Source organism: Lingula anatina, chromosome 7, assembly GCF_051362555.1.
Source record: "Lingula anatina isolate TDL-2025a chromosome 7, LinAna3.0, whole genome shotgun sequence".
Lineage (NCBI taxonomy): Eukaryota > Metazoa > Brachiopoda > Lingulata > Lingulida > Lingulidae > Lingula > Lingula anatina.
The window spans coordinates 21,000,928-21,028,284 of record NC_141773.1 but is presented as its reverse complement, the minus strand read 5'-3'; the positions used below and the strand labels follow the sequence as shown (position 1 = coordinate 21,028,284).

The 27,357-nt window shown below is 34.3% G+C and overlaps 2 protein-coding genes across 2 annotated transcripts; one reads left to right on the top strand and one right to left on the bottom strand.

Annotated features, from left to right (window-relative positions):
- Positions 1-27,299, bottom strand: LOC106155104 (dnaJ homolog subfamily C member 9). Its single transcript, XM_013529766.2, has 5 exons — positions 27,115-27,299; positions 25,219-25,371; positions 2,352-2,468; positions 1,620-1,831; positions 1-908 (listed from the first exon to the last, which is right to left on the bottom strand). The coding sequence occupies exons 1-5, from the start codon at positions 27,209-27,211 to the stop codon at positions 717-719; spliced, it is 771 nt and encodes a 256-aa protein (XP_013385220.2). The 5' UTR covers positions 27,212-27,299; the 3' UTR covers positions 1-716.
- LOC106168004 (uncharacterized) lies at positions 11,342-19,650 on the top strand. The gene is made up of 6 exons (XM_087017038.1): positions 11,342-12,650; positions 13,564-13,635; positions 14,049-14,090; positions 14,320-14,379; positions 14,615-14,674; positions 14,934-19,650. The coding sequence occupies exons 1-6, from the start codon at positions 11,342-11,344 to the stop codon at positions 19,442-19,444; spliced, it is 6,054 nt and encodes a 2,017-aa protein (XP_086873164.1). The 3' UTR covers positions 19,445-19,650.
- Positions 27,300-27,357: the final 58 nt, after the last annotated feature.

Below are 27,357 nucleotides of genomic sequence, written 5' to 3'. Positions count from 1 at the left end.
TGAAAAAATAACATTGTTTATTTAACTCGAATTAAAATAGTATATAAAACATGCAAAAAAAAAGGATAAATAAAAATAGTTTATCCAACTAGAAGTAACAATGTTTTTGTGTCTTGTTGTCTGACTTCATTAAGCACTTGAAACTTGTTATCTTTTACAACTTGATCTAAGTATGTGTCATTAATACCAAATACACACTTTTCTTCCATCGCATCTCATTTTGATGAGTTTGTTACGGTAATGACTTGATCTTTTCAATGTAGAAAATGTATCAATACTTCAGAAATATAATTTCTGAATCATAAAAGTAATCTCTATAAAGCATCAACTTTTACTGTATAGAAACTATAAGGTAGCCTGCTTTTCACTTTAGTGGTTACCACTCAATAGGAAGGCTCTAATTGTAAGAATTTATGACTTCAAAAAAGACAGTATCTGTAAAATTCGTCATTTTCCTCACTAAAAAGATTGAATCATTACTACAGTACTTCTGGTAACCTGTTCCATACTGAATGACAAAGTGATTCATACTTGGAGAAATGTTGCAACAGCTTGGAAGAATGTCTTCCAAGAACCTATAAAATACAATGAAATAGTAAGAAAGTGTAAAACTGCATATTGCTTCCTGTTTTCTGGGTCATGACTTTTGAGGAAAAAAAAAAAAAAAAAAAAAAAAAAAAAAAAAAAAAAAAACCATAAGAAATTGCAGACTGGAGTCATTTCCCTTTCTTCCCTTTCGATGTTTTTGACTTGGGCTGTGCATATTTGGCCTCCAAACTGGCCAGAAAACCGCCCATCTGCTCCTCCCTGGACTGCTGGTTCTTCTTAATCAATGCTTGCAGAGAGTTGTTCTTATCCAGTCCCAGTTCACTGGCAAGTTCCTCTGCCTCCTGGGCCTCTGCCTGCGCCTGGGAGGGAAAATGAAACAATGAGGCAGTGTTTATGTGGGAACACACATGCATGTACACACACACACACACGGAACTACACACACACACACGGAACTACACACATCAAACACAAGACAGTATTTACCCACACACACCTACACATATGCAGGTACATACACACCAAATTCAAGACTGTGTTAACACACCCACACGCAAAATGACAACAAAGGGAAAGTTTTGATTCACCCAACTGGTTTAAACTAAGATAAAGGTTGATTTAAACTGACTCTTGTACCAACCCCGGGCAAACTTGGCCTTGTGATCAAGTCCAAATATTGTTACCTCTATTCCAAAATGTAACATCCAGTACCCCACCTGATTTCAATCCCACCTTTATCCCAAACAGACAACACTTTTTTAAAATGTTAATTGCTTTAATTGATTTATAAAATGAATTTGGAAGACCAGAAGACTGCGCCTACTTTAAACACTGAGCAGGTTAAGTTTGATTTTAAAGCTTATACAGTGCACATCTTCCACGAGTTTTAACACTGATAATCTTACCTGACAGCATGCAATCTTCTGGTCACTTTATGAAGACAACTAGTTACAATGAAGTTTAAAAGCTATTTTATCTTTCCTTTTCTTTGGCATGCCATTCCCATAATCTTTTTGAATACAAACTATTCAACAACTAGACTAAGTTTTCATCACATTAAACATCCAAACCTTTCTTTTTCTGGCATCCTTTTTGGCACGGCTCTCTTTTGCAAACTTTTTAAAACTTGGCAGTTCTTTCCTTTTTATTAGCTCTGTGAGAATGTTTCTAAAGCGTGGTTCATCCTCAACAGATGCACACAAAACACTGTCTATTATTTCATCCATGTCTCCTTCATAATCCACATAGGCTGCTTTCAGGTCATTTAATTCCTCTTCAGATTCTGTGATAATATTATAATTAAGAGCTGTATATGGAGAGCAACTTGTGTAAAAATTTGAGTCACAAACTTTCAGAGATACAAACAATATTGTGTGGAAGTGGAAAAGATGTGAGTTAAGCTGAAGTTTGTATGACAGGTGTAGGGTTATTAACTTAATTATAAAATTTTCCCAAACTTTATTTTATATAAATCACTACACATTTCACATGGGAACTTTTAAGAACATAAAATAATCCAACTACAATATACTATCTAACATACTGTATATACTACAATGCACTAGTGCTGTACTTTAAGAACAAATCAAAATTCAACCAAACTTCTGAAACCTGTTTGTAACATGGTTGCTTTGTATATATTTGATTTAAAACAGTGACAGAACTTTACACGGATGTGATTTTGGATTGTAAGCAAAAAATAAGAAGGAATGGCTCATCACCAGGGTCAACTACTGTATATTTTTTTAACACTGCTTAGACCTACTTCAACTGGAAAAAGATCATGAAAAAGACACATTTACCTTTATAGTTCTCTTCAAATTGTTTGATGTCACTGACGGAAATCTTTGCAAAGAGGAGCCTCCAGTAGTCGTACCAGTCTCTGTCCTGAGAAATGTCATTCTCGTCATCAACTTCTCCTAGGGACCACAATTTATAATTTATATAATAATAATAATAACTAGAGGATCAGAGAGGCGATACCGCCTCCGAATATTGTACCACCAGCTGGAGCAAGCGCATTCGTATAGACCCCCACATACACAAAATAAGGGGTGCAGCCACCAGTCTTGTGCTTGACAAGCTGTAAAAATGCAATCAACAAGAATTTTCAAAATATGCAAAAAATATATATAACTAAAAATGGTGCAATCAAAGTTAAGTTCATTGTAAGGTAGGTCAAAGGTCAATTTCAAGGTCACAGTAAATTGCCAGTATATGACTTCCTATCCAACTTCAATAGTAACTATGGACCTATCTCTGCCAGTTTTGGAGATAAAAGGAAAGCAAAATTTGCAAAGTTCAGTTCATGGTGAAAAGTAGGTCAAAGGTCAATTTCAAGGTCACAGTAAGATTGCCAGTATATGACTTCCTATTCAACTTCAATAGTAACTATGGACCTATCTCTGCCAGTTTTGGAGATAAAAGGGAAGCAAAATTTGCAAAGTTCAGTTCATGGTGAAAAGTAGGTCAAAGGTCAATTTCAAGGTCACATTTAGATTGCCAGTATATGACTTCCTATTCAACTTCAATAGTAACTATGGACCTATCTCTGCCAGTTTTGGAGATAAAAGGGAAGCAAAATTTGCAAAGTTCAGTTCATGGTGAAAAGAAGGTCAAAGGTCAATTTCAAGGTCACAGTAAAATTGCCAGTATATGACTTCCTATGCAAGTTCAATAGTAACTATGGACCTATCTCTGCCAGTTTTGGAGATAAAAGGGAAGCAAATTTTGCAAAGTTCAGTTCAAGGTGAAAAGTAGGTCAAAGGTCAATTTCAAGGTCACAGTAAAATTGCCAGTATATGACTTCCTATTCAAGTTCAATAGTAACTATGGACCTATCTCTGCCAGTTTTGGAGATAAAAGGGAAGCAAAATTTGCAAAGTTCAGTTCATGGTGAAAAGTAGGTCAAAGGTCAATTTCAAGGTCACAGTAAGATTGCCAGTATATGACTTCCTATTCAACTTCAATAGTAACTATGGACCTATCTCTGCCAGTTTTGGAGATAAAAGGGAAGCAAAATTTGCAAAGTTCAGTTCATGGTGAAAAGTAGGTCAAAGGTCAATTTCAAGGTCACATTTAGATTGCCAGTATATGACTTCCTATTCAACTTCAATAGTAACTATTGACCTATCTCTGCCAGTTTTGGAGATAAAAGGGAAGCAAAATTTGCAAAGTTCAGTTCATGGTGAAAAGAAGGTCAAAGGTCAATTTCAAGGTCACAGTAAAATTGCCAGTATATGACTTCCTATGCAAGTTCAATAGTAACTATGGACCTATCTCTGCCAGTTTTGGAGATAAAAGAGAAGCAAATTTTGCAAAGTTCAGTTCAAGGTGAAAAGTAGGTCAAAGGTCAATTTCAAGGTCACAGTAAAATTGCCAGTATATGACTTCCTATTCAAGTTCAATAGTAACTATGGACCTATCTCTGCCAGTTTTGGAGATAAAAGGGAAGCAAAATTTGCAAAGTTCAGTTCATGGTGATAAGTAGGTCAAAGGTCAATTTCAAGGTCACAGTAAGATTGCCAGTATATGACTTCCTATTCAACTTCAATAGTAACTATGGACCTATCTCTGCCAGTTTTGGAGATAAAAGGGAAGCAAAATTTGCAAAGTTCAGTTCATGGTGAAAAGTAGGTCAAAGGTCAATGTCAAGGTCACAGTAAGATTGCCAGTATATGACTTCCTATTCAACTTCAATAGTAACTATGGACCTATCTCTGCCAGTTTTGGAGATATAAGGGACTAAATGTTATAATTTTGGAGTTACCATAATGTGCCATAAATTTCCTACAGAAAAAATTAATTAAAATAAAGAAAAGGTCATTTTGGTCAAAGTTCTTGAAATGGGAGGTTCTCTGAAGTTGCAGAAGTTTAAATTTGATAAAATAATGTCATTTTTGACCACAAGTTGTCTGCTTTGCCAAGCATTATGTTTTATTTTTCCGGAGTTCAAAATTTATTATCCATTACCGTACTGCACATTTTTACGGAAGCCGACTGGTGCCATATGTTGAAAAAAAAAATTATCTCGAAATTTCGAGATAGCATTTTTTTTGTTCAAATTTCAAAATACTATCTCGAAATTTCGAGATAAATTTTTTTGCTCAAATATCAAAATGCTATCTCGAAATTTCGAGATAATTTTTTTTTTGTTCAAATTTCAAAATGCTATCTCGAAATTTCGAGATAAAAATTTTTTTTGTTCAAATTTCAAAATAGTATCTCGAAATTTCGAGATAATTTTTTTTTCTACATATGGCACCAGTCGGCTTCCGTACATTTTCCTTTCACCACCAATATGTACTTTCTGATACAGCGTAACTCGAAAACCGTATGGAATACAAAAAAACCGAGACCACCTCCAGTGTTGGGCTTTACATGCTCTACAAAATGCAAAAAAGAATGGGTCTCTAGCATTAACGGTTCCCGAATTAGAGACAGTTTTCAGTTTCGGTATCTTATGGCCGCTACTCCTGTGAAAATGCACCGATTGACCCCAAATTCACGGAGATGAAAGATGACCTGAAGGGTAACACTTTCCAATAATATTATTGGTTAAGTCTGTGTGGCGTCTGAATAACAGGGCAAAAAAATTTTTTTTCGTAAAAAATTTCATTTTTTTGAAAATTTTGACCCATTTGACCTTGAAGTAAAGGTCAAAGGTCAAATCCGAGGGTATATTTGAAATCTACACATATGACTTTTGGAAAGCCGTCTATAGAAATTTTTCCCGTAACTCCTTCTGTAGGGTAGATAATTAGCATTTAATTTTGCCATTTTTAGACAAGGGTGCATTGCAATGAGTGCCACACCCAGACCCCAATACCGACAAAGCCCAAATTTTACGTGGAACGAGTTGAGATTATAGGTGACCTAAATCCATGAGATGGGTACGGGGGCCCTTACCGTCTAGGAGGAGAAGCGGTAACGGTAACATGGCGGCGGAGCCGGCGGAACGGACCGGACGGGACCGAAACCATGTGTACCGCCAGCGCTAACGCTGGTGGTAAATTTTTTTGTTCAAATTTCAAAATAGTATCTCGAAATTTCGAGATAATTTTTTTTTCTACATATGGCACCAGTGGGCTTCCGTACATTTTCCTTTCACCACCAATATGTACTTTTTGATACAGCGTAACTCGAAAACCGTATGGAATACAAAAAAACCGAGACCACCTCCAGTGTTGGGCTTTACATGCTCTACAAAATGCAAAAAAGAATGGGTCTCTAGCATTAACGGTTCCCGAATAAGAGACAGTTTTCAGTTTCGGTATCTTATGGCCGCTACTCCTGTGAAAATGCACCGATTGACCCCAAATTCACGGAGATGAAAGATGACCTGAAGGGTAACACTTTCCAATAATATTATTGGTTAAGTCTGTGTGGTGTCTGAATAACAGGGCAAAAAATTTTTTTTTCGTAAAAAATTTCATTTTTTTGAAAATTTTGGCCCATTTGACCTTGAAGTAAAGGTCAAAGGTCAAATCCGAGGGTATATTTGAAATCTACACATATGACTTTTGGAAAGCCGTCTGTAGAAAATTTTCCCGTAACTCCTTCCGTAGGGTAGATAATTAGCATTTAATTTTGCCATTTTTGGACAAGGGTGCATTGCAATGAGTGCCACACCCAGACCCCAATACCGACAAAGCCCAAATTTTACGTGGAACGAGTTGAGATTATAGGTGACCTAAATCCATGAGATGGGTATGGGGGGCCTTACCGTCTAGGAGGAGAAGCGGTAACGGTAGCCGTCCGGCGGAGCCGGCGGAGCCGGCGGAGCCGGCGGAACGATCCGGACGAGACCGAAACCATGTGTACCGCCAGCGCTAACGCTGGTGGTACAATTAATAACATTATGTGCGGATTAATTTAATTAAAGTTCATTTATGAGGTTAGTGAAAAAATGAACTTTAATATAGTCATAATTAACCTTAAGCTTTCAGTATGATTGTGAATAGAAGACTTAATTGACCTAAAACTATAATGAATGTAATAAGTTGAATCTGCATACATTTGGTTTCGCTTGCAAATTTAATAGTACTTCTTGTTGTATGTTCCATAATCAACAAAAAATGTTTTTTTTTCTTAATAAATTGCCTCTATTTTAGTGAAAAAATGCGGAAAAAGTTATGCATATACCCTTAGTTACAGTTAATGGTAATGTGTCTGATGTTCCTTGCATAAATTTTATAATGATTGTCATATTGTGTTTTATCTAAGAACACAATCAATGGTAGTATGGTTGTTGTTTGTGGTATTAATGTCATTATGACTGCCACATTGTATCTTATCTGAAACATTTGAAAGTTTTATGTATGGGGTTAGGGGAAAAAGGAGGTGTGATATATATATATAATGAAATCTAGGGTTGCAGTATGATTGTGAATAGAGGATTTAATTGAACTAAAAGTATAATAAATGTAATAGGTTGAGACTGCATGTATTTGGTTTCATGTTCAGTAGAATTAAGTAATTTTTACCTCAGCCTCAGGATCATGCAACCACACAATTAATATTAATGTGTCAAATGTTCTTTGCATAAATTTTATAAATGACTGTCATATTGTGTCTTATCTAAAACATTTCAAAGTGTAATTTGCATATCAAATTAGAGAAACATATCTTCAGTGTTTTTGTGGACATAGTTTTCCCTGACACTGTACATATGTATGAAACTGATAACATTGTGTGCAGTATAACAGGATCATGCAATCACACAGTTAATGGCAATGTGTCAAATGTTATTTGCATAAAGTTTGTAAATGACTGTCATATAGTGTCTTATGTAAAACATTTCAAAGTTTAATTTTCATATCAAACTAGAGAAACATATGTGCAGTGTCTTTGTGAATATAGTTTTCCCTGACACTCTACATATGTATGAAACTGATAACATTGTGTGCAGTATAATTAAAGTGGATTTCATTGGTCATAAGGGATGCCTTTGTTTTTAGTGTATAAAAGTAGGCTCAATGTCAGTATAAGTTAGTCAAAGAGGACACTCTGTGGACGATTCACTGTGGTAGCTTATAGAAGGAAAATAACAGCTAATTTGCAGAAAAGAAGATATTAGGGTAAGTTTAATATTTTCTTTGAATACCAAGATTAATCCCTGCAATTATGGTGATGTTACTAATATTGTATTTTAAATGTGTTTATTTTATCTGTGATTAGATGAAGGACAAACATGATTCTTTACATATATATATATAGGTACTGCAATATGAAACTACATTAAATGTACTCACGTTATTTATTTAAAATATATCTAAGCAATGTGATAAAACCAAGAAAATATATTTGATTTCTTTTTATATAAGGTTAGTATTTTAAGCAACAGAGATGGGATTTTAAAGTTGTGGAATTTTTATCTATAAAAAAATATGAAAGATATATTCAATGGTTATAGGCATTCTATTTGTGGAAATGAAGTTATTTAAAGAAATATTTCTATACTGGTAATTATGTAATTAAATTTATATTTGAAGTTTGTAAATAATATGTACAACACTTGTTTTTTATGAGAAATGCCTTTCCTTTGGTGTAAAGATTGTGATGTGTAGGTGTGTGTGAACATTTGTTGGACTGAATGGATTTTGTTGAATTGAAAATCTATTTATTCCTTTGAAACAGATATTACTGGAATGATTAGGGTAGCTTACTTTGTTTGTGAATGTGATAAGTCTGAATGGAAGGGAAAAAGCAGTTTGGGATTTATATTATTTTATTAGTGAAGTATGTAAAATGATGACTGTAAATTGAAAATGGCGATTCTTCAAATTAATGTCATTTCTGTGGACTGACCAAGTTTAATTGTTAACCAGCCAAGACACATTTCTCAATCAGAGTGATTGGATGAAGAGTTTCAGCATGTCTGTTATAATATCATAGGAAATGCAAAAGATGAGATTATAAAGAAGTGGAATTTTAAGTATAAAATTTCAAAAATATTTTCAATTTAGGCATTTAATTTGTGAAAGGAAGTTTTGTAAATAGGTGTTGGTATACTAAATTATATTAAATGTGCTCACTTTATCCATTTATATTATTGTGAGCAAATGAAGGAAATATATTTTGATTGCTTTTGATACAAAGGTAGTATTTTAATGAATAAGGATGGGATTTTTAAGTTTGGAAATTCTAAGTATGAAGCTGGTATATATTATATCCAATTTTTTTCTGCTTTGGTGTAATGGAAAGGTTGTTATGTGTAGTTGTTTGTTAACAGTTATTGAAGGTAAGACTTAAAGAGATAAAACATTTTGTATGAGATTTATATTTCAGAATAAAAAAATCATGTACAACTCATTGATTAGGGATGGGATTTTAAAATTGTGGAATTCTGACTATAAAAAAATATGAAAAATATTTTCAATGGTTATAGGCATTCTATTTGTGAAGATGAAGTTTTGTAAAGAAATATTTCCATACTGGAAATTATGCAATGAAATTTATATTTGAAGTTGGTAAATAATATGTACAACACCTGTTTTGTATGAGAAATGCCTTAGCTTTGGTGTGATGTAAAAGTTGTGATGTGTAAGTGTGTGTAAAATCCTATTGAAGGGAAGAGTTAAAGGGATAAAAACTCTTTGTATGAAATCTTTTATTTACAATGAAAACATTGTGAAGAACTCATTGAAGTAAAATGTAGTCTGTTTTACTACAAAAACGGCCATTATACTTATTTGCATAATATCTGAACTTGTCTTTAGACATGTTGACCTCCGTTGATAGCAGTACTGTTAAGATTTTCTCTAAGAGAAACAAGGAGTAACTTTGAATGTAAAAATTGATTTATTAACCATTAGTAAGTGTGGGAAAATTGTTGTTTACTCAAGGAAAATTCATTTTTTTGGTCAAAATGAAGAGTTATTATTCCTTTAAGAGTTTGAGAAATTTATTACTTCTGTATTATAACAGATATGTTGAAAACTTTTTAGAATGGCTGGTGAAGCATGAAAATCTGATTCCCTTAAAATGCGACTTCTCAGTAAAATTTTCATAATAAAATGTGATTTCTCCCCATGAAATTTTGTCTCTCCCACAAAATTTAATAATTGTTATTTTGTTTGAATATATCACTTTTATATTGTAGTATGCATATTGAAGGATATGTTTGCTCTTTTTGTTAGTGTGCAGGTAAAAATTTTAATGTGAAAATAAGAAAATGAAAAATGTGTTTTTCATTATTCAATGGCTCTACTATGAAAAAGGCTTTCATTTGATATTTGTGTGGTGATTATTTCAATTTTTGTCCTTTTACTAAATGTTATAAAGAATATATTGGAAATATTTGATAGTTTAGTAGTAAAATATTAGGTGCAAAAACAAAATGAAAGAAAAACAATGGAAAATTTTTACATTCATAGACATTGGATTTGGACTGTCATGAAGAAAGGGAACTATTTTATATGAAGTCAGTATGGCATTGTTTTTCACACGTTTTGCATTGTGAGATATATATTTCGTTGACATTTGAAAGTTTGGTGGTGACATTTTTGGTGAACTTTGATAATGTTTGAAAGAATAATTTATCTTACTACCTGTAGCATTATGACTCCCATAGCCTTTTCATAGGAGTTATTTGGTGAGAAAATTTGTTTCTTAATTTGTTTATATCTTTATGAAAATTTTCAAAAAGTGTCAACATTTCCTCCGTTATGCATACTACATTTAAAAATGATTTGTTCAAATAAAATAAGATTTATAAAGGTTTGTGATAGGGAGTCAAAATTCCATGGGGGGGGGGGGGGGGGGTCAGATTTTCATTATGTAATTTTGACTGGTGGAGTCCAGTTTTCTTGGGAGTTATTTTTTTATGTTATACCAGACATTTGGACTGGCAATAATGAAACATTTTTTGGACTGAATGGATTTTGTTGGACTGAAAATCTGCCTATTCTTCTGAGACAGATACTACTGGGACGATTAGGGTAGCATACTTTGTTTGTGAATGTGATAGGTTTGAAATGGAAGGGAAAAACAGTTCTATTTGTGAACATGAAGTTTTGTAAAAAGGTGTTATCATACTGAGAATTGGGTAATCAAATTTATATTTCGAAGTTTGTACATAATATGTACAACAACTGTTTTTATGAGAATGGTTTAGATTTGGTGTAATGTAAAGATTGTGATGTGTCGGTGTGTCTTTGCTGCTGTTGAATGTAAGAACTTATGGATCAGAAAATTTAGTACATTTGTATTGTAATATCATTTTGTTTTAAATTTTGTAAGTTTTAAATGACAACTTTTTATTATTCAGTTGTGGAAGATCAAAAAAGAAAAAATGCCAAGAAAGGGAAAGCAAAGTACAACACAAATGTTGGCAAAGAAAAGGGAAAGTATGAGAAATTTACGTCAGTCAAGATATACCATTATGTCTGTTGTCCAAGGCAGGATCCATCAAGGCAGCGACATATTCTTAGATAGTACTGCTGGATCACAATGCACCTGTATGGCATTAATGGCACTTGTCTTTAATGAGGTTAAAAATGTAAGAGAGTGGGATGCAAGTGACATAGACACTATTCTCTACGCTGGTGATGTTATTTATCGGAGGAATAGAGGGAGCCAAACATTTTTGCTTGTTAAAGAATTGCCATCAAGAATTGAATATAATGAAACTGCTTATACTATTAACACTGAAGAATCTTTAAATGGATCTCTAAATTTATTAGAAACACAGTTACCATTTTACACTTTGGAAGAAGCTGTAGACATTGCATATACACAAACTGGGAATTTTTTCTTCCTTATGGGCTCTGAACACTTGAGTTATGCAACTATGGTGTTTTCAATGCATGATGGAAGGTATTTTGTCTTTGATTCGCATAGCCGTAATCGAAATGGGCTTGGAGATCCAAATGGGAAAGCCATAGTTTTAGAATTGAATACATTAGCTAGTTTAGTACATTACTTGAGGGAATTGGCAGTTTCCTTGAATCTCAGCGAGAGTAGTCCTTTCGAAGTGACGCCTTGTACTATTAGTACTGCTATTGATCTGTTTCCTTTTGAACTGCAGTCATACTTTGAAAAGCAGAGACATTTAGAAGATATGCAGAAAAGAGAACAAAGAAAAGAGAGACAAAGGGTAGTAGATTCTAAAAGTCGTGCAGAACCAGAAAGAAAAGCTGCCAGAAGAAGAAGAGAAGATACCTATCTTACCAGAGCAGATGTAAAATTGAGGAAGAAGATGTTACAGAAAACAGTCCGTTCCGAGCCTGATGTAAAGAAGAAAATTGCAGAACGAGATTATAAAGCTCGTGTTGAATCGAAAACCAAAGCTGCCAGACAAAGAAGAGAGAAGACTTACCTTTCCAAGGGAAATGGGGGGACAAGGAAAAAGGAGGTGCAGAAAAAACATCGGAGCAAGCTTGATGTAAAAAAGCATGTCCAAGAACGGGATTCTGAGAGACGCGCTGAGCCGAAAATCAAAGCTGCCAGACAAAGAAGAGAGAAGGCTTACCTATCGAAAGGAAATGGGGGAACAAGGAAAAAGGAAGTGCAGAGAAAACATCGTAGCAGGCTTGATGTAAAAAAGCAAATCCAAGAACGGGATTCTGAAAGGCGTGTTGAACCGAAAACCAAAGCTGCCAGACAAAGAAGAGAGAAGGCTTACCTTTCCAAGCGAAATGGGGGAACAAGAAAAAAAGAGGTGCAGCAAAAACACCGTAGCAAGCCTGATGTAAAAAAGCAAATCCAAGAACGGGATTCTGAAAGGCGTGCTGAACCGAAAACCAAAGCTGCCAGACAAAGAAGAGAGAAGGCTTACCTTTCCAAGCGAAATGGGGGAACAAGAAAAAAAGAGGTGCAGCAAAAACACCGTAGCAAGCCTGATGTAAAAAAGCGAATCCAAGAACGTGACTCTAAAAAGCGTGCTGAATCAGAAACCAAAACTGCCAGACAAAGAAGAGAGAAGGCTTACCTTTCCAAGGGGGATGGGGGAACAAGGAAAGTGCTAAAAAGAAAATCATATCTTTTGCAGAGGGAAATAAAAGAAAAGCTACGGGAAAAGGCAAAAAGATATCTTGCACAAGAACATATTAGAGAACACAGAAGGAAGTGGGACAAACAATGGAGGAAGACCAGATCTGGTATACAATCTCAAAGACTTAAAATGCAAAAGCTAAAGGAACAGCAAACACATATAAAAATTGCCATAGAAAATTTTCATGCAAAATGCAAGGAACTTCCTGAGTATGTCTGCTGTTGTTGTTATCGGCTTCGGTTTAAGAATCAAATACAAAAATTTCAAGAGCAAAATTATACAGAAGAGACATTAATTTCCAGCAAAATTCTAGATATGGGACCCCAAAAAATAATTTGCACTTACTGTCACCGGAAAATGGTTCAGAAGAAGGTATCACCTATTAGTTATGATGGGAATAGCATAAAAACCATGGACATGCCACAAGATATAGGAGATTTAAATCCAATTGAACAACTACTGCTAACACCAGTGATACCATTCATGAAAATTGTTTCACTGCCAAAAAGCCAGCAGCATGGAGTGCATGGTCCTATTGTGTGTGTTCCAGCCAACGTCAAAGAAACAATTACGAGATTACCTTCCTTGCCACATGAAAGTGGACTAATTAGAGTAAAACTGAAGCGAAAACTTGCATACAAAGGGCACCACTTGTACCAGAAAATTAATCCACAAACAGTGAAAAGAGCTTTTAACTTTCTTTTGGAAAACCATCCTGATTTTTCTGGTAAGTGGATATGTATTTGGTATTTTTAAAAATTGTCTGTGTACAATTCTTTACTCTTAGAATAATTTTTACTTTAAAATTTTGTTAGTCTTGAAATTCAACTGCAATTTCATGTTTGTGCATAGTTGTTAGCATAGTTGAATAAAAAAGTATTTTCTGAAAATGTCACATAATGTACAAAATAATTTGTTTTTTTTTTGGTGATCAATCATGCCTTTATATGAATACAATTAGAATTAATAATGAGATAATTTTTAGATATGTTCAAAAAGAACTTGTATATCATTTCCAGCTATTGCCTATGATGAAAGAAGAGTAGAAAGTACTATGTTGCATCTTACAAATCAGGATACTGAAATAACAGGTAAATTAGTAAAATAAATAAAATTGTGCACTTGATGTAATGATAAAAACTAACTAACTAAAAACACTGTTTGAAGTAATATACAAAATGATAAACGTTATTTGGTGTTTCTTTTGACAGATGTTGAAGGTATAAATCAGGAAGTTTTTGAAACAAGCGTAAAAGAAAATCAGGGAGAGTCTTCCGGAAAAGATGAAAATGGTATGTACTTTTTTATTGTAAATGAACTTGAGGTACCTAATAAAGATGATACTGAAATTTCAAGCATGGAACAAGTGAACTGAAGGCATGGACATTGTGTTGTTAGTACAATATTTTTAATGTTTGTTTTTGTGTTTTTATATTATTAATAATTGCTGTGGAAGATTTTACTGTAGTGTGGAGTTAAATATGTTACTGTATATATATTTTAGTGGAAATCAATGTAAGTGTGGAGGAAGACCCAATAACTACAAGTAAGGAACAATCAAAATGTAAGCATGAATATTAAATGAAGTATGTGCACTGTGCTATTTGTTGAATAATGGAAAACTGAAAAGTGATGTACTTCTATGGGATACAAGAGCCACTACAAATGCTTATCTGTGAGAAAAAAATTATGAAGGAAAAAAAAAGAAAAATTAAAGTAAACAAAAAATGATCACATTAAGATTTAATTGTAGTCATTATAAATATTTATTTTAGTGAAAACCAATGTTAATGTAGAAGAAGACGCAATAACTACAAGCAAAGAACTATCAAGATGTAAGCATGAGTATGAAATGATCTGAAATAGTGAGCATAGTTTTCATTCTTGGTTGTTCATTATATAGTTTGTATAATAATTGGAGGAAAAGCAAGTGATATCCTTTCATAGGATATAAAAGCCCCTGAAAACATGTATGTGATTCAGTAACACTTTTCTCTGTCCTAACTGCCATCAAAATATTTTACAGATGTGTAATATATATATATATATATATTAATTCATTCATTTTAGCGGAAACCAATGTTGATGTGGAAGAAGACCCAATAACTACAAGCAAGGAACAATCAAAATGTAAGCATGAATACTAAATAAAGTTTTAGCATTTTTATTTCTTGAACAAATAAAAACTAGAAGGTAATTTATTTCCATAGGATACAAAAGCTATTTAAATGCTTATCTGTGGGAAAAATTTACAAAGAAAAAAAAAACAGGAAATTAATGTTAATGGAAATGACCATGCTGATCATGAAAACCAACTACCCCATTTATCAAACGCCTACATTTAATATTTTGATAAATAGGATTATTTATATATATATTTTTTTTCCAGATAATATTGAAGATGAAGTTACAGAAACAAGCGCACCACTTGTAACATGCCTGCAACCGGAAGATTTGTCACAGTACATATCAGATAAGTACGAAGACAGAATATTATGTTTTGCTCCTGCAGAAAATCAACATCCTGAATCTACCTTCAATAAGGAAGTGCAGTCTTTTCCAACTTTATTCCCAAATGGGAAAAATGCTTTTTCAGAAAAACGGAAGCACAAGTTAACATTTAGCCAATATATTAAAAGTAGACTGTTTTCTGCAAACACCAAATTTGCTATGAATACGCAATATATATTTTATTTACAGTACATTAAAGAATTTCAAGAAGTTTTGTCTTCTGCTAAAATAAGTCAGAGAAAAGGTTCAGCACAATCAGGTAACATCAGTATAGATAGTTTCGAATCAGAAGAATCATTGAAAAATATATTAAGAAACAATGAAGGTTATAAGTTTTTAGCAAAAGTTCGTGGGTCTGCACCTTATTGGGAGAGGACTATGAAAGATTTGTGTGCTATGGTAAAACAGTTGGGTATCCCAACTTGGTTTTGCAGTTTTTCTGCAGCAGATAGACGTTGGAAAGAAATTGTTCATGCAATTCTGAAATCCCAAGGAAAACCAGTCCCTGATGAAATGGATTGGGCAGAACACTGTAAGGTTATTAATAGTAATCCAGTTATTGCTGCAGCCATGTTTGATAAGCGTACAAATCATCTAATCAATGATATAATCAAGTCTTCCTCACATCCAATTGGTAATGTGATAGATTTTTTTTATAGGATAGAATTTCAGCAAAGGGGGTGGCCACACATTCATGCTTTATTTTGGGTTAAGGATGCACCTGTGCTTGATAGATCTGAGGAAAAAGAGGTAACAGATTTCATTGACAAGTTTGTTAATTGTAGCTTACCACATGAAGAAGAAGCATTATTTGAAAAAGTATCTAAATTGCAAATGCATAGCAAAAATCATTCTCGGAGTTGCAGGAAAGGGAACCAAACTTGTAGATTCAATTTTCCTAGACCAGTATCTACTAGAACTTTTGTATGTAAGCCTATTAAGTTAGATGAAGAGAAGCCAAAACATATCATTCGAAAAGCAGCCAGGGAAGCATTAGAGAAACTGGCAACTGTAACTAGTGATGAAAAAAATATATCTCTTACAGCCCAACAATGTTTAGAGTTAGCAGGCATGACGCAGGAGGGGCTTGAATATTCAATGGGCATTCTAGCTAGAAAAACCATCATAGTTTTAAAGCGGGAACCGAAGGAATGTTGGGTTAATCAGTATAATCCACATTTATTAGAAGCGTGGGATGCCAATATAGATATACAATATATTGTAGATGCCTATGCATGCATTTGTTATATAGTATCCTACATTTCAAAGAAAGAAAGTGAAGAGGGTGAACTTTTAAAGGCTGCTCAAAAGGAAGCTAGGGAAGGAAATACTGAAGCTGTCAATGAGCTTAAAACACTAGGAAAAGTCTATATTACTCATAGAGAAATTAGTGTTATGGAAGCTATATACAGATGTACAGGCATGAAACTAAAGTCTTCAAGTAGAGAAGTGCGTTGGATAGCAGCAGATAAAGATGCAACAAGGTTGTCTTTGCCGCTAAACATTTTAAAACAACAAGCTAGAGAGAAGAGATTGGATCAAATATGGGCAAAGTCAGATTTAGAGAGGTACTGGAATAGGCCAGATAACAGAAAATTTGAGAATATGTCTCTTGCTCACTTTGTTGCCAATTACAGAATGTATGGTTCCAAAGTGGGCAAAAAAAGCAAAGAAAACTCAGGGAGTGACAATGATGATAGCGATAATGAGGGCAAAGAAGACATTGCCTTATTAAACAACTTTGGGTATATCAGTGTACGGCGTAGACCAATTGTGATTAGGTATTTAAAAGGGTCAATAGACCGTGACCCAGAAAGATATTATGAAAATAGACTGCGTCTGTTTTTTCCCCATAGAGGTCAAGATATTTTACCTGCTACTTTCACATCATATGAAACTTTTCATAACAATGCTTCTTTTGTCTTTAATGATGATGATGATATCCCTATTTGTGAGATAGTTAACACTAACAGTGCCCCCTTTGAGAAAGATGCAGAGGTAATTGATACAGCTCTGCAGCATTCGTATGATGATCATGAAGATGCTTGGGCAGATATTGCTCCAGGAGCAGAGGAACAGAGAATTGATGATAAAATGGAACAAGTGTTGCCCATTGAAAGTGATGATATAACTGAAGAAGTACAGTTACCAGATTTAGACCAAACATTACCAGATAAAAATCCATACCAAAAAACAAACTTACTAACTGAAAAAGTAAAGTCCCAAATTTCATTAAAACAAGCAGAAAAATTGATTCAGTCCATGAATATTCAACAACTACAAATCTTTAATTATATGCGTAAGTGGTGCCTTCATAAAAGTCAAGGCAAAAATCCCAAACCGTTTCACATTTTTCTAACTGGTGGAGCTGGCACAGGTAAAACACATGTTATAAATGCTTTCAGATTTGAAGCAGAACGTATTCTGACATCAAATGGCAACTCACCCAATGAAGAGCCTGATGACATAAAAGTTCTGTTAGTGGCATTTACTGGAACAGCCGCTTTTAATATACAGGGCCAAACTATTCATTCTGCTTTTGCTATCCGAAGCCAAAAAGGTAAAGACAGAAAAAAATATGTACCACTTGGTGAAGAGTTGTTAACAGAACTTCGAGTAAAATACAGAAATCTTCAAATTTTGATTATTGATGAAATTTCAATGGTTGGCCAGAATATGATGACAAACATTAGCCAGCGACTTAACCAAATTAAACAAACCACTTCTGCAGAATCTATTTTTGGACAAATCAGTGTTTTGGCAGTAGGTGATTTTTATCAAGTAGCACCTGTAGCAGATAAAGCCCTCTATGTGTCTGACCCAGGACAACTTTATCAATCAGAATGGGATCATTTTTTTACATACAATCTTTCAATCATAATGAGACAAAAGGATGACAAACCATTTGCAAATTTACTAAATGCCATTAGAACTAAGAAAAAGGAACAAGCATTACAACCTCATGATAAAGCTATGCTTCTAACATGTGTAAATGATCAACTCATAGCAGATCCATCAAAATTGTATATTTTTCCTAGAAACAAAGAAGTTGATGAACATAACAGACATATGTTACAATCTCTTTGCTCTGATATTATAACAATAGAAGCAGCGGATATCATACATACAAGGTCAGGACAAACAAAAAGGAAAAAGGTCCCTTTTGCTAAAGATTCCTTAGCTTTAAAGCCCTTGATAGAAATTGCTGTAAATGCAAGAGTAATGCTAACCACAAATCTTAATGTCAGTGATGGCCTTTCAAATGGTGTTATGGGAACTGTCGTAAAAATAGAAAATGGTACAAAACCACTTAATCAACCACAGTACATCTGGGTACATTTTGACAATCCCAAAATTGGGGCAAATACCAGGCAACAAACAGTAAGACCTGAAAATATTCCCACAAACAGTGTACAGATTAAGCCACATGTGGAACTTTTTGATCAGCAATCAGTGAAAGTGGCTCGATACCAATACCCTCTAAAATTGGCATGGGCCTGCACTGTGCATAAAACCCAAGGAAAAACTGTCACTGATGCTGTTGTTTCATTGAAACATGTGTTTGCACCTGGTATTGGGTATGTTGCACTAAGTCGTGCAACTAAATTATCAGGTCTTCAACTTTTAAGTTTTGATCAAAATGATGAAGCAAACTTGTATTGTGACACTAAAGTAGATGATGCAATGAAGAGTATGAGACCTGTCAACCCAGATTCATTACCTATTTTAAGACCATTACAAAAAACACTTACAATTGTATGTCACAACATCCAATCTCTTCCAGCTCATTTCAAAGACTTAACAAGTAATCCAGAAATGGCTGTGGCAGATATTGTAGGTATTACTGAGAGTTGGCTAAATAGCAATGTCCCATCTGGTAAATACTCTATACCTGGTTTTCAGCTCATCAGATGTGATCGTCAAAATGATACCTCTAGAGGTGGAGTTGCTGTTTATATTCGTAACTACTTGAAAGTAACAGAGGTCAAAAATAATTCTGTTACAGAGCCGGGTTTTGAATGTGTAAGTATAAAAATCAATGGTTATTACATATGCTTTATGTACCGTTCACCATCTATTGTAGGTCCAACTTTTAATAGGAAAATACAAGAAATTTTAAGCCAAAACAAACAGCCCATTAAACCATCAATCTTGTTAGGTGATTTCAATATTGATTTGTCAAAAGCTCCTACAACATCTGTTTGTCTTCCTAGCTTACAATACCATAAGCAAATGGTTGCCTCTCCAACATTTAGAGGTGTCAAAGGGTATACTAGCCTGTTAGATCACATTTATGTACAAAATGTAAGCACTATAGAAACAGGTACACTGTGCACATATTACAGCGACCATGATCCTGTATATACTATTATTCCCGTGAATGCATAGTAAATGAAAATGTGTATACAGTTATAAAAAACATTGTATATATGTAAAAACTGTTCATGTAAATTATTTGTAATTACTATTATTCAGATTGTAATGCTCTAATGTATTTAAAACACATTATATACACAATGCATAGCAAATGAAAATGTGTAAACAGTTATGGAAAACATTGTATATATGTAAAAACTGTTCATGTAAATTATTTGTAATTACTATTATTCAGATTGTAATGCTCTAATGTATTTAAAACACATTATATACACAATGCATAGCAAATGAAAATGTGTAAACAGTTATGGAAAACATTGTATATATGTAAAAACTGTAAATGTAAATTATTTGTAATTACTATTCTTCAGATGTTAATGCTCTAATGTATTTAAAACACATTATATACACAATGCATAGCAAATGAAAATGTGTAAACAGTTATGGAAAACATTGTATATATGTAAAAACTGTAAATGTAAATTATTTGTAATTACTATTCTTCAGATGTTAATGCTCTAATGTATTTAAAACACATTATATACACAATGCATAGCAAATGAAAATGTGTAAACAGTAATGAAAAACATTATATGTATGTAAAAATTGTTAATGTAAATTATTTGTAAATATTTTCTTCAAATGTGAATGGCCTTATGTATTTGATAACATATTAGGCAAAGCTTTTATCTTTTAAAGTGTAGATTAAGTCATGTTTTGGTTTTATTTCTAATATACATGATTGTTTAACAATATGTAAATTACAGATATACACAGATTGTTTGAAAAATATTTCAATTTGTATGATAACTAGTAGATATCAAATAATCATGACCATATTTTTGATTGACATATGTTGTGATTTGATTTTATTATACATGTATATAAATATGTTTTAACAGCTTCATAATAATGATAAAGAGAATATTTGCAGTATATTTGGTATGTCTAATTTGATTAAAAGGTTCACTCCAGTGGTTTAAAAATTTCCACTAAGTAAAAAAATATTGATCATTATTAATTGTTTTGTTTTTTATAGATCAATTTTAGTGGGAAAATGTCTTTGTCTTTTTTTTGTTGTTGTTGTTAAATTATGTATGCTTATAAATAGATTATTTTATATTTCTGATTTACAAAAAATTTTAATTGTATAATTTAATAACAAACTATACTTGTATGCATAGATTAGTAAATTTTGATTAATATAGATGTTATATTGTATAGTATGATAGGTATATTACTTATATGCATACATAGGCAGATAGTTAACTTCGTATTATAATATTATAAAACTAATGTTTTAATGTGTACTTTCATGTAATAGATATTTTGATTCATTGATTCATAACTTTTATTCAAAACATTATTCTTGAAAGTGTAGTTTTTGAAAATAAAATTATTATTACAAAAATTTCCTTATTCTGACATACAATTTCATCTTGTAAACAGTATGATGTGGTGTATCTCCTAGGTTTGAAGGCAAAGAAATCAGAAAATCTGTAAAATGCAGTTTCGGTAAAAAGTAAACTTAAGGGCACATTAACATATATCTCATTCAATTTCAATATGAACTGCAGGTGTATCTTTGCCAAACACAGGTACCAGACCTTTTAAAATTGTAAGTAGAAATTTTCAAAATCCCCATGTACAAGTAAATATAGGCCTAAACATACGAAAACAGATAAAGGCCAGATAAAGTTAAATGTGCCAAATATCATAGCTTCATTTTCACTAGTAATAATATCATCAGTTTAAGTTATATACATTCTGACGACTTAAATAAGTTCCATTACATTATTTTACCCAGAACAAAAGTTTTTTCTAGGATTGGGGTACAATGGCAACCTGGTCACAAAAAGGGGGAGGGGGTTAAAATGAAATGAAAAAAAAAATTTTTAATTATAAATTTCAGTGGGGAAGGATGGTTAAAAACAATCGATAGCGATCTTCTGCTAACGTTCTTTCACGAATTCACTTGATTGAATGTGAAAATTAATTTGTCTCACTAGTTGACGATCTTTCGCAAACAAAAGCCATTGAATGAATATATGATTGCAACGATACCCAACCGAGGATACGAAAATTACGTTCTCCCTTGCTCTTTGGCCAATGAAGACTCAAATATGAAAATTGCGAAAAATTAATTTGTCTCACTAGTTGAGGATCTTTCGCAAACAAAAGCCACTGAATGAATATACGATTGCAACGATCCCCCACTGAGGATACGAATATTACGTTCTTCCTTGCTCTTTGGCCAACGAAGACTCAAATATGAAAATCACGTCCTCATCTCTTTCACATTGGGAATGAACTTTCGCTAACAATGTGAAAGTTGTCTTTTTTTTCTGCCAGTTTTAGAGATAAAATGGAAAAAAATTGCAAAGTTCAGTTCATGATGTAAAGTAGGTCAAAGGTCAATTTCAAGGTCACATTTAGATTGCCAGTATATGACTTCCTATTCAAGTCCAATAGTAACTACGGACCTATCTCTGCCAGTTTTGGAGATAAAAGGGAAGAAAAATTTGTAATGTTCAGTTCATGGTGAAAAGTAGGTCAAAGGTCAATTTCAAGGTCACATATAGATTGCCAGTATATGACTTCCTATTCAAGTCCAATAGTAACTACGGACCTATCTCAGCCAGTTTTGGAGATAAAAGGGAAGAAAAATTTGTAATGTTCAGTTCATGGTGAAAAGTAGGTCAAAGGTCAATTTCAAGGTCACATATAGATTGCCAGTATATGACTTCCTATTCAAGTCCAATAGTAACTACGGACCTATCTCAGCCAGTTTTGGAGATAAAAGGAAAGCAAAATTTGCAAAGTTCAGTTCATGGTGTAAAGTAGGTCAAAGGTCAATTTGAAGGTCACATTTAGATTGCCAGTATATGACTTCCTATTCAAGTCTAATAGTAACTACGGACCTATCTCAGCCAGTTTTGGAGATAAAAGGGAAGCAAAATTTGCAAAGTTCAGTTCATGGTGAAAAGTAGGTCAAAGGTCAATTTGAAGGTCACATTTAGATTGCCAGTATATGACTTCCTATTCAAGTCCAATAGTAACTACGGACCTATCTCTGCCAGTTTAGGAGATAAAAGGGAAGAAAAATTTGCAATGTTCAGTTCATGGTGAAAAGTAGGTCAAAGGTCAATTTGAAGGTCACATATAGATTGCCAGTATATGACTTCCTATTCAAGTCCAATAGTAACTACCGACCTATCTCAGCCAGTTTTGGAAATAAAAGGAAAGCAAAATTTGCAAAATTCAGTTCATGGTGTAAAGTAGGTCAAAGGTCAATTTGAAGGTCACATTTAGATTGCCAGTATATGACTTCCTATTCAAGTCCAATAGTAACTACGGACCTATCTCTGCCAGTTTTGGAGATAAAAGGGAAGCAAAATTTGCAAAGTTCAGTTCATGGTGAAAAGTAGGTCAAAGGTCAATTTTAAGGTCACATTTAGATTGCCAGTATATGACTTCCTATTCAAGTTCAATAGTAACTACGGACCTATCTCTGCCAGTTTTGGAGATAAAAGGGAAGAAAAATTTGCAAAGTTCAGTTCATGGTGAAAAGTAGGTCAAAGGTCAATTTTAAGGTCACATATAGATTGCCAGTATATGACTTCCTATTCAACTTCAATAGTAACTATAGACCTATCTCTGCCAGTTTTGGAGATATAAGGGACTAAATGTTATAATTTTGGAGTTACCATAATGTGCCTTAAATTTCGTACAAAAAAAATTAATTAAAATAAAGAAAATGTCATTTTGGTCAAAATTCTTGAAATAGGAGGTGCTCTGAAGTTTCAGAAGTTCAAATTTGATGAAATAATGTCATTTTTGAACACAAGTTGTCTGCTTTGCCAAGCCTAATGTTTTATTTTTCCAGAGTTCAAAATTTATTATCCATTACCGTACTGCACATTTTGCTTTTACCACCAATATGTACTTTTTGATACAGCGTAACTCGAAAACCGTATGGAATACAAAAAAACCGAGACCACCTCCAGTGTTGGGCTTTACATGCTCTACAAAATGCAAAAAAGAATGGGTCTCTAGCATTAACGGTTCCCGAATTAGAGACAGTTTTCAGTTTCGGTATCTTATGGCCGCTACTCCTGTGAAAATGCACCGATTGACCCCAAATTCAAGGAGATGAAAGATGACCTGAAGGGTAACACTTTCCAATAATATTATTGGTTAAGTCTGTGTGGCGTCTGAATAACAGGGCAAAAAATTTTTTTTTCGTAAAAAATTTCATTTTTTTGAAAATTTTGACCCATTTGACCTTGAAGTAAAGGTCAAAGGTCAAATCCGAGGGTATATTTGAAATCTACACATATGACTTTTGGAAAGCCGTCTATAGAAATTTTTCCCGTAACTCCTTCTGTAGGGTAGATAATTAGCATTTAATTTTGCCATTTTTAGACAAGGGTGCATTGCAATGAGTGCCACACCCAGACCCCAATACCGACAAAGCCCAAATTTTATGTGGAACGAGTTGAGATTATAGGTGACCTAAATCCATGAGATGGGTACGGGGGCCCTTACCGTCTAGGAGGAGAAGCGGTAACGGTAACATGGCGGCGGAGCCGGCGGAACGGACCGGATGGGACCGAAACCATGTGTACCGCCAGCGCTAACGCTGGTGGTAAATTTTTTTGTTCAAATTTCAAAATAGTATCTCGAAATTTCGAGATAATTTTTTTTTTCTACATATGGCACCAGTGGGCTTCCGTACATTTTCCTTTCACCACCAATATGTACTTTTTGATACAGCATAACTCGAAAACCGTATGGAATACAAAAAAACCGAGACCACCTCCAGTGTTGGGCTTTACATGCTCTACAAAATGCAAAAAAGAATGGGTCTCTAGCATTAACGGTTCCCGAATTAGAGACAGTTTTCAGTTTCACTATCTTATGGCCGCTACTCCTGTGAAAATGCACCGATTGACCCCAAATTCACGGAGATGAAAGATGACCTGAAGGGTAACACTTTCCAATAATATTATTGGTTAAGTCTGTGTGGTGTCTGAATAACAGGGCAAAAAATTTTTTTTTCGTAAAAAATTTCATTTTTTTGAAAATTTTGGCCCATTTGACCTTGAAGTAAAGGTCAAAGGTCAAATCCGAGGGTATATTTGAAATCTACACATATGACTTTTGGAAAGCCGTCTGTAGAAATTTTTCCCGTAACTCCTTCCGTAGGGTAGATAATTAGCATTTAATTTTGCCATTTTTGGACAAGGGTGCATTGCAATGAGTGCCACACCCAGACCCCAATACCGACAAAGCCCAAATTTTACGTGGAACGAGTTGAGATTATAGGTGACCTAAATCCATGAGATGGGTATGGGGGGCCTTACCGTCTAGGAGGAGAAGCGGTAACGGTAGCCGTCCGGCGGAGCCGGCGGAGCCGGCGGAGCCGGCGGAGCCGGCGGAACGATCCGGACGAGACCGAAACCATGTGTACCGCCAGCGCTAACGCTGGTGGTACAATAATTACATCTTGACAAACTGTTAGAATCCAGAAAAAAATGGGCGCCCCTGTAGACTACTCCATTTTGGATGACTAGTACTTCTTCACAAAGCCTAAACAATGCCCTGTTCCCTATGACTGCTTTTAAAACCAATTTCCCCAAGTCCCTAGGACTAAGAAAATGAATTAAACCATGACTCTGTTAGTTTTTTTCTTTTTTCTTCTTTGAGGTCTTATCCACCAATTACATTCAACTGCAGCAGCACTTTTGTCTTAATAAAGGACTCAAGTTTTAGCTTTATTTCACCTGTTTCATCATAAACAGCTCTCTTGTCCTTGTCAGACAGAATGGAGTAGACCTTCCCAAGAGCTTGGAATTTCTTTGTGGCTACAGTTTTTTCTCTGGGTTTTACTCTGTCTGGATGAACTTGAAGGGACAATTTATGGTAACCTCTTTTCACTAAAACAAAACAAATATCAAAAATTTTAATAAAATTTGGCACATCCGACAGAAAAAGACCTTCGACTGCCCACAAGACTGTGTGGACATTTTCTTTTCGCTATGTGCATTCTGTAGCAAGCATACAGAAAATATACCATAAACATTATAAAAGGTCTAATGTTATTACATGCATTAAACTAGAATTTGGAGTACTTGGGCAGTATGTTCCCATTCCCATCTTATGAAGTGACTTGAAAGTAAACAGTGTCTCTGTTATTCAAATGAGTTTTGTTACTGATTTTTTTGGTGTTCATTCCTGAAATTAACTCCCATAGTTTTTTTAATGGGATTAGTGGAAATGAGGGAGTAAATAACATTGCCAAAGTTACTCTGAATAGCAGAGACATTTATCAAAACCACCACGTAAGAGAAAAGACAAAAACAAAGACATGTAACCCACATTAAGTGAAAGTTGCTCATAACACTTCCACCATTATCCATATGAAAAAAATGATTAACATGAAGACTGAATGTATATCCTGAAATCTGGCATAATCCTGAAGACTTTCACCCATGGTGTTAGGTAGGCAGGGGAGGGGGTACGGCATAACAAGGCAAGGCTAAGGGTGGAAGGTGCATTGGAAACCATGGTAAGTTATAAGGCATTGCAAGTTGCAGCTAACCATTTCAGGTTACACCATTATTGAGTGTTATTTAGTCATGTTTTAAGATAGCAGCGTTAAATAGACTCTCTGCAGACAATGTACGTAGTTGTATTTGAATGATTACTCAAAGGGACCATTCCAACAGATATTTGGATCGATCTATCTCCCTGGGGGGTCTCACTAAATTGCTATCATTTTAAACAGTTTAAATGTCTGTTACGTCTTGTAAAATTGTAAGGGGTACTAGTAATTATCTTTACCTCCTAGCTGATTTGGTAGGTGTGATAGACATTTAAAGATACATACAAAGTCAATTTTTTGTCATAAAAACCAACCAAATGCCAGCATATAGTTTCAAGTAGTATAACTAAGAGAATTACCAAAAGGCATTGTTTAATTTTACCCGAAAGTGATGTTTAAACAGATTTTTCTGCTAGCAGTTTATGCTGATTGTCAATGGGGCAGAAAAGTAGGTCAGGAAAGTAGGTTAAATTGACAACCAAAAATTTAAAGAAAGGAGCACTCTAAAGCTCTTTTATGGCAGATCAGATGATTTATTCAGTTGATCCCTTGGCATGTCGAATTTATTAGAGTCGTAGAAGAAACTAGTAGAAGTGGTTTACATGTGTTACTGGGAATCCGTGCTCCACCAATGCTTGGTTCGTATGTACCAGGTTAGTTGATAGCAATTTAGTGAAACACCCCAGGGAATTAGACCGATCCAGATGGATCTATCTAGGCATGGAAACCAGTCAAAGACTGGGTTTCTATCCCACGATCGATCTAACAGGGTCGATCTAACAGGATCGGTCCATCTCGCTAAATTGCTTTCAGCTTAAGTGGCTCAGATGTCTGGGACGCCTACTAAAGCTGCTAAACGATAGTTAATTACCCCCTATCAGCTTCAGTAGGCGTGACAGACATCTAAGCCGCTTAAAGTAATTGCAATTAAGCGAGAATCCCCTTGGAGATAGTTCGACCAAAAGTTAGTACGATAATATCTGGGAATAGTCTTAAAGTCTCAAGATAAAAATGTGTAAATCCTGGGAATCTTTCCCCTTCACATAAACCACGATTCCGTTGATAATATGAATACCTTCACTTGCAGACGATGCCTTTGTCAACCCAAGAACCTCATACAGATCGGAGGAGCCAAAAAGCTCCTGACACTCGTCCAGCAAGCCCATTAGCATAAAAAACAAAATTATCTCAGCTGACGATGCTTTCTTGATGATGGCGCGCTAACTGATGCATCATGGGGTATTATTTTGGTGACATATAAAATTGTGAATGCCAAGGTGATGTGATCACGAAACTTGGATCGAGATCAGGATAATAA

Bases quoted from the DNA above. Each gene is read 5' to 3' on its own strand.
- LOC106155104 (XM_013529766.2), bottom strand. From the start codon at position 27,211: ATGCTAATGGGCTTGCTGGACGAGTGTCAGGAGCTTTTTGGCTCCTCC. The intron at 2,469-25,218 runs GTGAAATAAAGC...TGTGGTCCCTAG, and splicing joins AGCTGTTTATGATGAAACAG to GAGAAGTTGATGACGAGAAT. The intron at 1,832-2,351 runs GTAAATGTGTCT...ATATTATCACAG, and splicing joins ATTTGAAGAGAACTATAAAG to AATCTGAAGAGGAATTAAAT.
- LOC106168004 (XM_087017038.1), top strand. From the start codon at position 11,342: ATGGTGTTTTCAATGCATGATGGAAGGTATTTTGTCTTTGATTCGCAT. The intron at 13,636-14,048 runs GTAAATTAGTAA...TATATATTTTAG, and splicing joins TCAGGATACTGAAATAACAG to TGGAAATCAATGTAAGTGTG. The intron at 14,091-14,319 runs GTAAGGAACAAT...TATTTATTTTAG, and splicing joins GGAAGACCCAATAACTACAA to TGAAAACCAATGTTAATGTA.